This window comes from Emys orbicularis, chromosome 2 (assembly GCF_028017835.1).
Source record: "Emys orbicularis isolate rEmyOrb1 chromosome 2, rEmyOrb1.hap1, whole genome shotgun sequence".
NCBI classification, from domain to species: Eukaryota; Metazoa; Chordata; order Testudines; family Emydidae; genus Emys; species Emys orbicularis.
This window is the reverse complement of record NC_088684.1, coordinates 83837635-83849736: the sequence shown is the minus strand read 5'-3', so window position 1 is coordinate 83849736 and position 12102 is coordinate 83837635. Positions and strand designations below refer to the sequence as shown.

The following is a 12102-nucleotide window of genomic DNA, read 5'->3' as shown; positions in this document are numbered from 1 at the left end:
GTATTACTGGCACGCGAAACCTTAAATCACAGTGAATAAATGAAGACTCGACACAGCACTTCTGAAAGGTTGCCAACCCCTGGCATAGCCTAAAGCTTTTTTATTTTCAGTAATTTAAAAGTAATCGCAGAAGTGCTGGAAGAAAAAAAGTGTGAAAATAAAATTTCAATAACTCCTGTTTGTGCCCCCCCCCATTTTTTTCTATTGTGCAAGCAGCTCTGCAACTCAGCCGTCAGTAAAATCCATGCAACATTGTCTCTAAAGCAGGGGTGGGCAAACTATGGCCCGTGGGCCACATCCGGCTCGCGGGACCATCCTGCCCGGCCCCCAACCTCCTGCCCTGGGAGGCTCGCCCCCGGCCCCTCCCGTGCTGCTGCCCCTCGCCCGCAGTCTCGCTTGCTACGCCGCTCTGGACGGTGGGGCGGTGAGCTCTTGGGGCAGCACAGCTGCAGAGCCCGGCCTGACCCAGTGCTCTGTGCTGCGTGGTGGCGGTGGCATGGCCCGGCTCCAGCTGGGCAACGCGGCTGTAGCACTGCCAGCCACCGGTGCTCTAGGCAACACGGTTAGGGGGTAGGGAGGGGTTGGATAGAGGGCAGGGGAGTTCGGAGTGGTGGTGTGGATGGTGGTCGGGGGGAACGGGGTTGAATGGGGGCAGGGGTCCCGGGGAGGCAGTCAGGAAGGAGGGGGGGTGGATGGGGCGGCAGGGGGAAGTCAGGGGACAGGGAGAAGGGGTGGTTGGATGGGGCAGGGGTTCCAGGGGGGCCATCAGGAATGAGAGGAGGGGTTGGATGGCGCGGCAGGGGCCGGGGGTAGTCAGGGGACAGGGAGCAGGGTGTGTGTGGATGGGGCAGGGGTCCCAGAGGGGCCGTCAGGGAACGGGGGGGTTGGATGGGGCAGGAGTACCAGGGGGGCAGATAGGAGGTGGGGGCCGGGCCACGACCCCCTCCCCTAACCAGCCCTCCATACAATTTACGAAACCCGATGCGGCCCTCAGGCCAAAAGTTTGCCCGCCCCTGCTCCAAATAATGTGTGCTTGCGGGTCTCCATCCAACTCTCAGTTGTCTCCATTCCACTCATCTTGCCCATTCCATCCGGTCTAGAGGATAATGTTACTACTGTTTCCTCCCGCGTGGATCGTTCTGAACTCTTGTCAATTTTATAATTTAGAGTTTCTAACAACTCATGGATAGCATCATTGATAGTGGCATATGAATGGGAAGCACAAAGAGCAGGATGGTGTGTGTCAGTGTAAAATGGTTGTTTGAGATAAGACATTTTAGTAGTGATCTTATTTTCAGGAGCCAATTTTATGACCATAAAGAAAAAGTTACGATGAGCAAAGCTAGCATAACACTTCATGTTTCTCTCCTGCAAATAAACCACCAAACAAATCAATCACTTCTCTATTCTAGGGTTCAATCCAATCCTTACAATTTGCATATGGAGCCTAGCCTTCCAGCCACACTCATGCTTCTGGCTTCCAGCTGCCTTCCTTTTAGCTCCTCTCTTAAGAACATAACATAAGAACGGCCATACCCGGTCAGACCAAAGGTCCATCTAGCCCAGTATCCTGTCTACCGACAGTGGCCAATGCCAGGTGCCCCAGAGGGAGTGGACCAACAGGCAATGATCAAGTGATCTCTCTCCTGCCATCCATCTCCATCCTCTGACAAACAGAGGCTAGGGACACCATTCCTTACCCATCCTGGCTAATAGCCATTAATGGACTAACCACCATGAATTTATCCAGTTCTCTTTTAAACGCTGTTATAGTCCTAGCCTTCACAACCTCCTCAGGTAAGGAGTTCCACAAGTTGACTGTGCGCTGCGTGAAGAAGAACTTCCTTGTATTTGTTTTAAACCTGCTACCTATTAATTTCATTTGGTGACCCCTAGTTCTTGTGTTATGGGAATAAGTAAATAACTTTTCCTTATCCACTTTCTCCACATCACTCATGATTTTATATACCTCTATCCTATCCCGCCTTAGTCTCCTCTTTTCCAAGCTGAAGAGTCCTAGCCTCTTTAATCTCTCCTCATATGGGACCCGTTCCAAACCCCTAATCATTTTAGTTGCCCTTTTCTGAACCTTTTCTAGTGCCAGTATATCTTTTTTTAGATGAGGAGACCACATCTGTATGCAGTATTCGAGATGTGGGCGTACCATCGATTTATATAAGGGCAATAATATATTCTCCATCTTATTCTCTATCCCCTTTTTAATGATCCCCAACATCCTGTTTGCTTTTTTGACCGCCTCTGCACACTGCGCGGACATCTTCAGAGAACTATCCACAATGACTCAAGATCTTTTTCCTGACTTCGTGTAGCTAAATTAGCCCCCATCATATTGTATGTATAGTTGGGGTTATTTTTTCCAATGTGCATTACTTTACATTTATCCACATTAAATTTCATTTGCCATTTTGTTGCCCAATTAATTCCAAAACCTCCTCTAGTGACACTTCAATCTGTGACAGTTCCTCACATTTGTCACCTACAAAAGCCGGCTCAGGTTTGGGAATCTCCCTAACATCCTCAGCCGTGAAGACTGAAGCAAAGAATCCATTTAGTTTCTCCGCAATGACTTTATCGTCTTTAAGCGCTCCTTTTGTATCTCGATCATCAAGGGGCCCCACTGGTTGTTTAGCAGGCTTCCTGCTTCTGATATACTTAAAAAACATTTTATTACCACCTTTGGAGTTTTTGGCTAGCCGTTCTTCAAACTCCTCTTTGGCTTTTCTTATTACATTCTTGCACTTAATTTGGCAGCGTTTATACTCCTTTCTCTTTGCCTCACTAGGATTTGACTTCCACTTTTTAAAGGAAGTCTTTTTCTCTCTCACTGCTTCTTTTACATGATTGTTAAGCCACGGTGGCTCTTTTTTAGTTCTTTTACTGTGTTTCTTAATTTGGGGCATATATTGAAGTTGGGCCTCTATTATGGTGTCTTTAAAAAGTGCCCATGCAGCTTTCAGGGATTTCACTTTAGTCACTGTACTTTTTAACTTCTGTTTAACTAACCCCCTCATTTTTGCATAGTTCCCCCTTTTGAAATTAAATGCCACAGTGTTGGGCTGTTGAGATGTTCTTCCCACCACAGGGATGTTGAATGCTATTATATTATGGTCACTATTTCCAAGCAGTCCTGTTATAGTTACCTCTTGGACCAGCTCCTGTGCTCCACTCAGGACTCAATCTAGAGTTGCCTCTCCCCTTGTGGGTTCCCATACCAGCTGCTCCATGAAGCAGTCATTTAAAGTATCGAGAAATTTTCATCTCTGCATTTCGTCCTGAAGTGAAATGTTCCCAGTCAATAGGGGGATAATTGAAATCCCCCACTATTATTGGGTTCTTAATTTTGATAGCCTCTCTAATTTCCCTTAGCATTTCATCATCACTATCACTGTCCTGGTCAGGCGGTCTACAACAGATCCCTAATGTTATATTCTTATTAGAGCATGAAATTTCTATCCATAGAGATTCTATGGAACATGTGGATTCACTTAAGATTTTTACTTCATTTGATTCTACATTTTCTTTCACATATAGTGCCACTCCCCCCGCGCACGACCTGTTCTGTCCTTCCGATATATTTTATACCCCGGAATGATTGTGTCCTATTGATTGCTCTCAGTCCACCAGGTTTCTGTGATGCCTATTATATCAATATCCTCCTTCATCACGAGGCACTCTAGTTCACCCATCTTATTATTTAGACTTCTAGCATTTGTGTACAAGCACTTTAAAAACTTGTCACTGTTTATTTGTCTGCCCTTTTCTGATGTGTTAGATTCTTTTTTATGTGAATGTTTATTATCTGATCTGGCCCTTACATTATCCTCCTCCATCCTCTGCTCCGGACTATAACCTGGAGATTCTCTATCATTAGACTCTCCCCTAAGAGAAGTCTCTGTCCGATCCACATGCTCCTCTGCAACAGTCGGCTTTCCCCCATCTCCTAGTTTAAAAACTGCTCTACAACCTTTTTAATGTTTAGTGCCAGCAGTCTGGTTCCACTTGGGCTCCACCTAAACCAATCTCTCCTGTATAGGCTCCCCCCATCCCAAAAGTTTCCCCAGTTCCTAATGAAAGTAAACCCCTCCTCTCTACACCATCGTCTCATCCACGCATTGAGACTCTGAAGCGCTGCCTGCCTACCTGGCCCTGCGCGTGGAACTGGGAGCATTTCTGAGAATGCCACCATAGAGGTCCTGGATTTCAGTCTCTTCCCTAGCAGCCTAAATTTGGCCTCCAGGACATCTCACCTACCCCTTCCCTATGTCATTGGTACCTACATGTACCACGACCACCAGCTCCTCCCCAGCACTACACATAAGTCTGTCTAGATGCCTCGAGAAATCCGCAATCTTCGCACCAGGCAGGCAAGTCACCATGCGGTTCTCCCGATCATCACAAACCCAGCTATCTACGTTTCTAATGATCGAATCTCCCATTACTAACACCTGCCTTTTCCTAGCAACTGGAGTTCCCTCCCCTGGAGAGGCAACCTCAGTGCGAGAGGTAACCCCAGCACCATCTGGAAGGAGGGTCCCAACTATGGGAAGGTTTCCCTCTGCTCCCGGTGACTGCTCTGCTTCCCTGGGCCTTTCATTCTCAATAGCACAGAGGCTGTCTGACCGGAGGTGGGACAATTCTACAGTGTCCCAGAAAGCCTCATCAACATACCTCTCTGCCTCCCTTAGCTCCTCCAGTTCCGCTACCCTGGCCTCCAAAGTCCGTACGTGGTCTCTGAGGGCCAGGACCTCCTTGCACCGAATGCACACATACACCACCTGCCCACAGGGCAGGTAATCATACATACTGCACTCCGTGCAATAAACTGGATAGCCCCCACTCTGCAGCTGGGCTTCTGCCTACGTTGTCTCCTAGTTAATGAAAGGGTTGTTTAAGCAAAAGGTTTTGAATCTAGTTTGGTTTATAGGTTTTCAGGGGAATAAAGGGACACTTGAACACTTCTGCACAGGGAGAAAAGACAGTTAATCCCTTGCTTACTGGGGATATGGCATTGAACCTGCACTTAGTCACAATCAGTGTTCTCTCTGAGAGTCACTTTCCTCTAACCACTGAAATAACATGTATCTGAATATTTCCTGACTGTTGATGAGGGAACCAAATGGCCTTTTTCCTTGCCATGGAGGGATGCTGAAGACCATAGATTCTTTGACGGGGATTCTTGTAAAAACTTCTCTTCTGCCATTCACTTATCCTTCTGGATGGCAGAGACCACCAGGGCCAAGTGTTTTTTTGAGGCACTTGCTTCTACATCTTAGTTTGTTGCTGTTAGGTCCATAGGAATTTCTTTAGCATTCCTCCCATTCCTTGGAGATATCTGTCCTTCCATTTAGGTGGTTTTGCTCCAGTTTACCCATAAATGAGGTTTCTTTTTCTGCTTCCTTCATTAGGGACCAGGATGACTTGAAGAGGGAGAGGTTCATGAAGACAGAGAACTGGTCTTGGCATCCTACTCCTGCTAAGCCAACACATGCTGCCTCCTGCAGCAAGAGGACATAGGATGAAGGGAGAAAGGAGATGGAGGCTGCAACAAAAAACGGACCATTATTGGTCAGAATGAGTATGGTAACTGGTCTCTTCAGAGTCTCAACAAGTATCAACAGCTATGCTGATTTATACCATCCCCTAACTGTAGTTCTGGAATGTTCAGATCTCATATTTACTCCTTGCACTGTATTAAAATTCATATGGATAAAATATCCCTATGAGATAATGGAACTTTAATGGTATAGAAAGTATTTGAGTTGCCTTAAGATGGTATGAGCAGGTAAAAAGATACAGCAGTAATAAAGAGTTTCATGCCTTCTTCCAGAATGGTACAGTTGATGTTTAGTAAAATATTTAATGATAGTTTTTCCACCCCAAGAGGCCTGTTCACACATTGTAGAGTCAAAGTCAAGATTTTCTGAGTGTGAAAGTATTTGTCTGGGTACGTCATTCAAAATACTTCTGCCCCTGCATATATACAGCACACTTACAGTAAACAATTATCAGTGTCTACATACCAGCACACAAATTGTAATTTGCATGTCTAGACTTTATTATATTTGGTTGCAACATACCCCAGACATACAAATCAATGTAAATTTACACTTCATTAGATCTTTTTCTTCTTCTCCAAGTAAAACCAGAATTTAAAAAGAAATGTAGAATTTTAGTGCAGGCATATATTAACATTTTTATAGTGGTTAAGCATTCTATGAAGCCTATCCATTGCTTCATAATCATACCCTATTTTACAAGTCACCCTATTTTAAATGTCTACCTTTAACATTTGTATGCATCTTTTTCAGGCCTTCAACACTTGTACTCTGAGTGAGGTATGACATCGTTCTTGCAATGAGGTATGATTCAGCTGCAGGGTTCTAACTCTCAACTACAAAAATTCAGTTCTACACAATGGAATTGGGAAACCAACACAAAAAATAACCCAGCTCTTGAGAAATATCTGACCCCATAGACCCCAAAGAGGGAGGAAACACCTGTCCTGTCAAATCTTTTATCAAGTACCTTTTATAATGTGCATTTCTGAAGCAAGATAATCTAAATTTGATCAGTTTACTTTACTTTGTGAAGGTGGGGGTTGAGTGGGAGAAAAGGAGTAGGTTTGAATTTTGTTTGTGCGTATGTGCATGCAAGCTCTAACCAAATAAACCCCTTATTTAAAAAAGTTTCAAGTGTATTTTTCTGATTTAAGCCAATTATAGACATGGATAAATCTATTTCAGGGGAGAATTGAATGACAGTGTCTTGTGTTAGACAGGGTGAGTGATGTAATATTTACATTTCCATCTGTTTGATCTTTTTCCTTTTCCCAATTTTCTTCCAACTGCTCCCTTAGTCTCATCTCATTCTCAGCTTCAATATCATCCCCTCTTTACTCTTGAAGCATTATCTCACGTCTCATCTGTTAATCACAGATCACTAGTGAAAACACATTATTTTTGTGAAACTTCCCAGTGCTAAGCTTCCACACCAACTTCTTACCACCACCTTCTAAATTGTTTCTCATGGCTTGTATCTAGGAGGTTGAATTAGACGGTAAACTACTTGGGGTAGGGATGCTGTGTTGTTAATTACTGTATGGCACTTCAAAATAAAAAAGGCATCAGAGGTATGTAAGATTAATTAGAGTCCAGTCCACCCACTGAGTTGCCATAACCTCATCTGTAGCTCTTTAAGGCAGGGACTAGCTTTTTCTGAATGTCTGTATAGTGGCTAGCACAATGGTGACCTTGATTGGTGACCTAGATGCTACTGCAATACATACACACTCATAATAAAGTTTAGCAGAATTTTACTATTAGTCATGCTGCAATTATAACTGAAAACTTAGTTAAAGATTTTTTTTTTTTTTTTTTTTTTTAACAACAAAGTATTAAGTAATTCTATTAGGTTACCAATAACAGTTCCTGAAATCTATTTACCACTGTTACAACTCAGATTTCTTCAGCTGAAAATCAAGCATGTTTCACTATGGTATTTACTGGTTCATTTAGCAGAACAATAAATTCTTCAGTCCCATAAACACTGTTACAAATATATACTGTACCAACTTCTTGCATCAAATTAAACAGGTGCAACCATTTTTAAACTAAGAGAAACTGAAATCATGTTTTGACATACTCATCATACTTCACAGCAAATTTTCTGGCCGCTCAAGGAAATGTACGTTTTAGTCAGGCAAAAACACCATACCAGTCATTTTCAAAAGGGTCCTTCCATAAATTACTTTTATTTCTCATTGAATGAGCACAGAGTCATTACCATATTAATAACAGATATGTTTATTATTACATATCCATCAGTGCGACTTTCAATACCACTTGAAACATGCAAATCGTCCTGAGGACGAATCAGTTTTCCAGTGCTTCTTATTTAATACACAACTGCAAAGCCATTATAAATTACTGAGGAGGTATTTGGTTAAAAAAAATAAAATAAAATAAAACCATACTGTCCATACCATGAATGTATCCCTGCTACAAAGCAAGAGTTTAACAACATTTATACTTTAAAAACTCCAGATAATTCAGGAATTAAAGTTTCACAGGCATACTGTTTGTTGTTGTTGTTTCTCTGTTACATGCTTTTTGCATTTTCTGGAAATCTCTTGTCTTATGAATAAGAATTCTTTCTTTGTAACAGGAGTTTTCATTCAAAGATTGTATTCAATTTAGGAAATGCATCTACAATACTTTAAACCAATTAAAGTTCAGTAAAAACTACTGATGCAGAATAGGTTTTTGAGATTTCTACACTTATTGACATGGCAATAATACAATTATCTCAAAATAAGGCACTAAAAGGGCAATGCAACACCCATTAAAAGTGTTCTAAGAATAATTTATATTTCAAACAGTGCATACATTTCTTAAATGTCTATTAACTTAATGAACGTTATCACTTAAAACGGTAAGGCAATATGTTATACAATTACAGAAATCATGTACCCCCGAAATATGCTTCCAAACTTGGTTCTTTTGTAGTTAGTTTCTAATGCCTCTAACAGTAAAATAATTCAGTATGGCTTGGCAAATATGCATAGATTAAATGCTTGTTGTCCTCATCCCTTTACACACTTTCTGAATCAGTATTTTGTAAAGCATAATGCAAAGTATTTAACACTTCGATCCACTCTATTATGGTGATTAGCATTAACGCTGTTAAGAGCTCTGCAGTGAAGGCACTGAAGTTCAAGTGAGTATACGGCTTCATTTTTAAGCTAGTTCTGCAGTGTTCAAGAGCACAACTCAGAGTCTTCAAAGAAATTTCTGTTCTTCTCATTTTGAGATATCTTCCTTCTCTGCTCAAGTTTGTGTACTGATTTTGATATAAATATCCTCTCCAAAGGACAAACAGTCCTTTTCTCTCATTGATATGAGGAAAGTTGACTGCATTTCATCATGATTGACAGGCATTTTCTTATAAATCCAAAAAGGCAGCACCTTTTTCATACACCTAGCTAAGCGTTATTTGCTTTAACTTGCATTACATAGTAATAATTAATCTAATCTACCTTTAGGCAAACCCGCAATAAAACACCCTCAGTGCGCTTTTTGTGCCAAAGCAAGAAGGAGAGAGTAACAGCAATCTTAACCCTGAAGCCTGTGATAGTTGTGTTGAAAGGAACAACAGCCTGTCTGCACTGCTCTGTGTGGTTGAAGAAGCCCAGTTTCTCAGACTGCATCCCATGAGATTCCATAAAGTATTGTACATGTGGTTAGCTGGAAGAAAAATAAATACTGCAATTAATGAAGAAATCACAGGGACACTCTTAGTTCATGTTAACCAAGAGATTAAATGAAAAAATAAATGTGTTCTACATATAAAATGTTGCTAACTTTTTTTTTTTTTCAATTTATAACACAGCATAACACTAAAGGCACACTTGCATAATTGTAAATTTAAACACAAAGCTCACATAAAATTCAAAGTAAATATATTTTCTGAGCCATTCAATGAAAATTCATTCACAGTATCATTTTATTTAAGAACAATGTAATGCTTAGTATAAAATTTTAAAGTCACAATTAGATGATACATAAGATTAATGTATGCAATATTGTTGTAGCCATGTTGGTCCCAGGATATTTGAGAGAGAAGCTGCAAGAGGTAACAAACATAAGTTGGTCCAATAAAAGATATTACCTCACCCACCTTGTCTCTCATAAGGTTAATGACATATTAAATCAATGGGACTAAGTTATAGAAAATGACAAAATCACAAAGCTTATATAAAGTTTTGAAGTGTAAATGACCAAAACAATGGACTATCCCTGACATAATCAAGCCTATTCTGTTTCAGTGTAAATGTTAATATTGCAAATACAGTAATAATCTTACACACACTCCTTGTAATTTTAAACTATAGTGAAATAAATGCCAAAAATATTAAGAGCAAAAAATGACAACACCCCTGAAGATAAAAAGTTCCATAAAAATTAGTGTGGTAGAAGCCTAAGATATCCTTTTGGATCTTCAGACAGCATTGCTATTGGTAGTAAACTCAATTAATTTTTGGTTTATATCTGTACCTGATGAATAGTTAAAATGAGGAAAACTCTCTACAAGAACTTAAGTATAATGAAGTGGGCATGATAAAAGACTCAGACTTCATGGACTTTTACTCAGTTTATTGGCTCTGATTCAGGAAAGCACTTAAGCTTAACTTTAAAGCACATACCTATTCAGCAACACATCTGAATGAATGCTTAAATGCTTTGGGGCCTGACCCAAAGTTCATGGAAGTCAATAAAAGAACTCCAGATAGACTTACATGCTTGAAGTAAAGACTTAGGTGCTTTGCTGAATTGCGAATTACATAATTGTAAATTAAACAACACAAACACATAAAGCTCACATAAAATTCAAAGTAAATTGCTTAATTCCCCTTTGATCAGGTTCTGACATCTAAGAATGTAGCAATGGTCAAATACCAGGTAAATGCTAAATGTTATATTCCAAGGGGATTACCATCTGTCCCCATCTCCTCCTCCTCAGTTCTGGGAGAATACAGAATTATTATTACTACTACTTTTTTTTGGTAGTCAGGGGCTGTGAGAGGGAGGCAGGAAGAAGGGACAATAAGTCTTCAGTAAGTGGCTTGCATTGTATAATTTACAACAATTAAGCAACCAATCTTTTTCTTTCTAGTATGTAAAAGTGAATTTTTCAGCTGGCTTTTGTTACTAAACCGGTGTTCATTAATTGCCGAAAATAAAATCCCCTTCCCCCACCTATCCCCTAAAAGATGAGCCAAAGCCCATATAGAGAATATTTAGTGATGTTAGGAACATAGGAATGGCTGTATCATGTCACAGCAGCAATCCATCTAATTTCCAACAACTAGTACCAAATGCTTCAAAGGAAGATACAAGAAAGTCCATACTAGAATAACTTGTCCATGGAGAAAAGTTCTTTCCAACCATTATCAGTTAGTTTCTATCTTATGCCCTGGCACATAAGCATTTATAGCCCCCATTTTTTTCCTAATATAACTGGATCTTTTTATTATCCATTTAAATATCTAATCATTTTTGGAATCTTACTAAGCTCTTAGCCTTAATATCCTGTGTCAACTAGTTCCACAGGCTAACTATACTTCATGTAAAAAAGTATTCGGGCCGGACCGGGCAGGGCAGGGCGGGGCGGGGCGGCCTGCAATAGCTCAGTGGTTTGAGCATTGGCCTGCTAAACCCAGGGTTGTGAGTTCAATCCTTGAGGGGGCCATTTAGGGATTTGAGAATTTAGTTGGGGATTGGTCCTGCTTTGAGCGGGGGTTGGACTAGATGACCTCCTGAGGTCCCTTCCAACCCTGATATTCTATGATTTCCTTTTATAAGTTTTAAGTGTGTTGACTTTAAATTTCATTGAATATCCTCTTGTTCTTGTATTATGCAAAAAGGTAAATAGGAGCACCAATTTACTTTCTGCCATTTATTTTTTGCATTCTTTTATCATATCTGCTCTTATTTGACATCTCTAAAATACATAGTTTCGGTGTTTTCAATCTCTTGCAATAAAGAAGCCTATGTATGCATGCCTCCAATAATTTTTGTCACCTGTCTCTGTACCCCTTCTATTTCTGCTAGAAATAGAGCAACACAAGCAATGCTCTTGCCCTACAAACGTTATCTATCCCGGGATATACACTCAATCCTTACAGTATGTGACCGTTAAAATGCAGAGTATGCTGGAAGTTATGTTCTGCAAATAAAATATGTCTGTATTAATCCTGAGGCACAATGAAATGAGATTGCTCAGGGCAGATTTCTTTGCTGATATTAAGTACACCTCCACCAAAAGATTCAGAGTAGGTCTGAGAAGAATACATATTGCCATTAAGGGTTTAACTCCCATCATCCTGGCACATATTGTATTAGTAAAATTCAGATCCTAAATTGTGAGAGCATGTATCTGATTACTGTTTCTTTACAACCGTAGTAGAGGGGCCAGAGAAGGTTTGGGCAAAAGATCTCCAATGAAGTAGAAAGAGAGAAAAACAGATACTTTAGAAAATTAGCTTGAGGGACAATTCTGTTTTCCTTTTTTTCTAATGAAATT

The 12102-nt window shown here is 40.5% G+C and overlaps 1 protein-coding gene across 1 annotated transcript in view; it reads right to left on the bottom strand.

Moving 5' to 3' along the window:
* Positions 1-7805: 7805 nt before the first annotated feature.
* Positions 7806-12102, bottom strand: part of ROCK1 (Rho associated coiled-coil containing protein kinase 1) — a 168456-nt gene continuing 164159 nt past the window's right edge. The window contains exon 33 of the mRNA XM_065397656.1: positions 7806-9263. Coding sequence (XP_065253728.1) covers positions 9260-9263 — 4 coding nt within the window. The 3' untranslated portion in view covers positions 7806-9259. The remainder of the gene's footprint in view (positions 9264-12102) is intronic.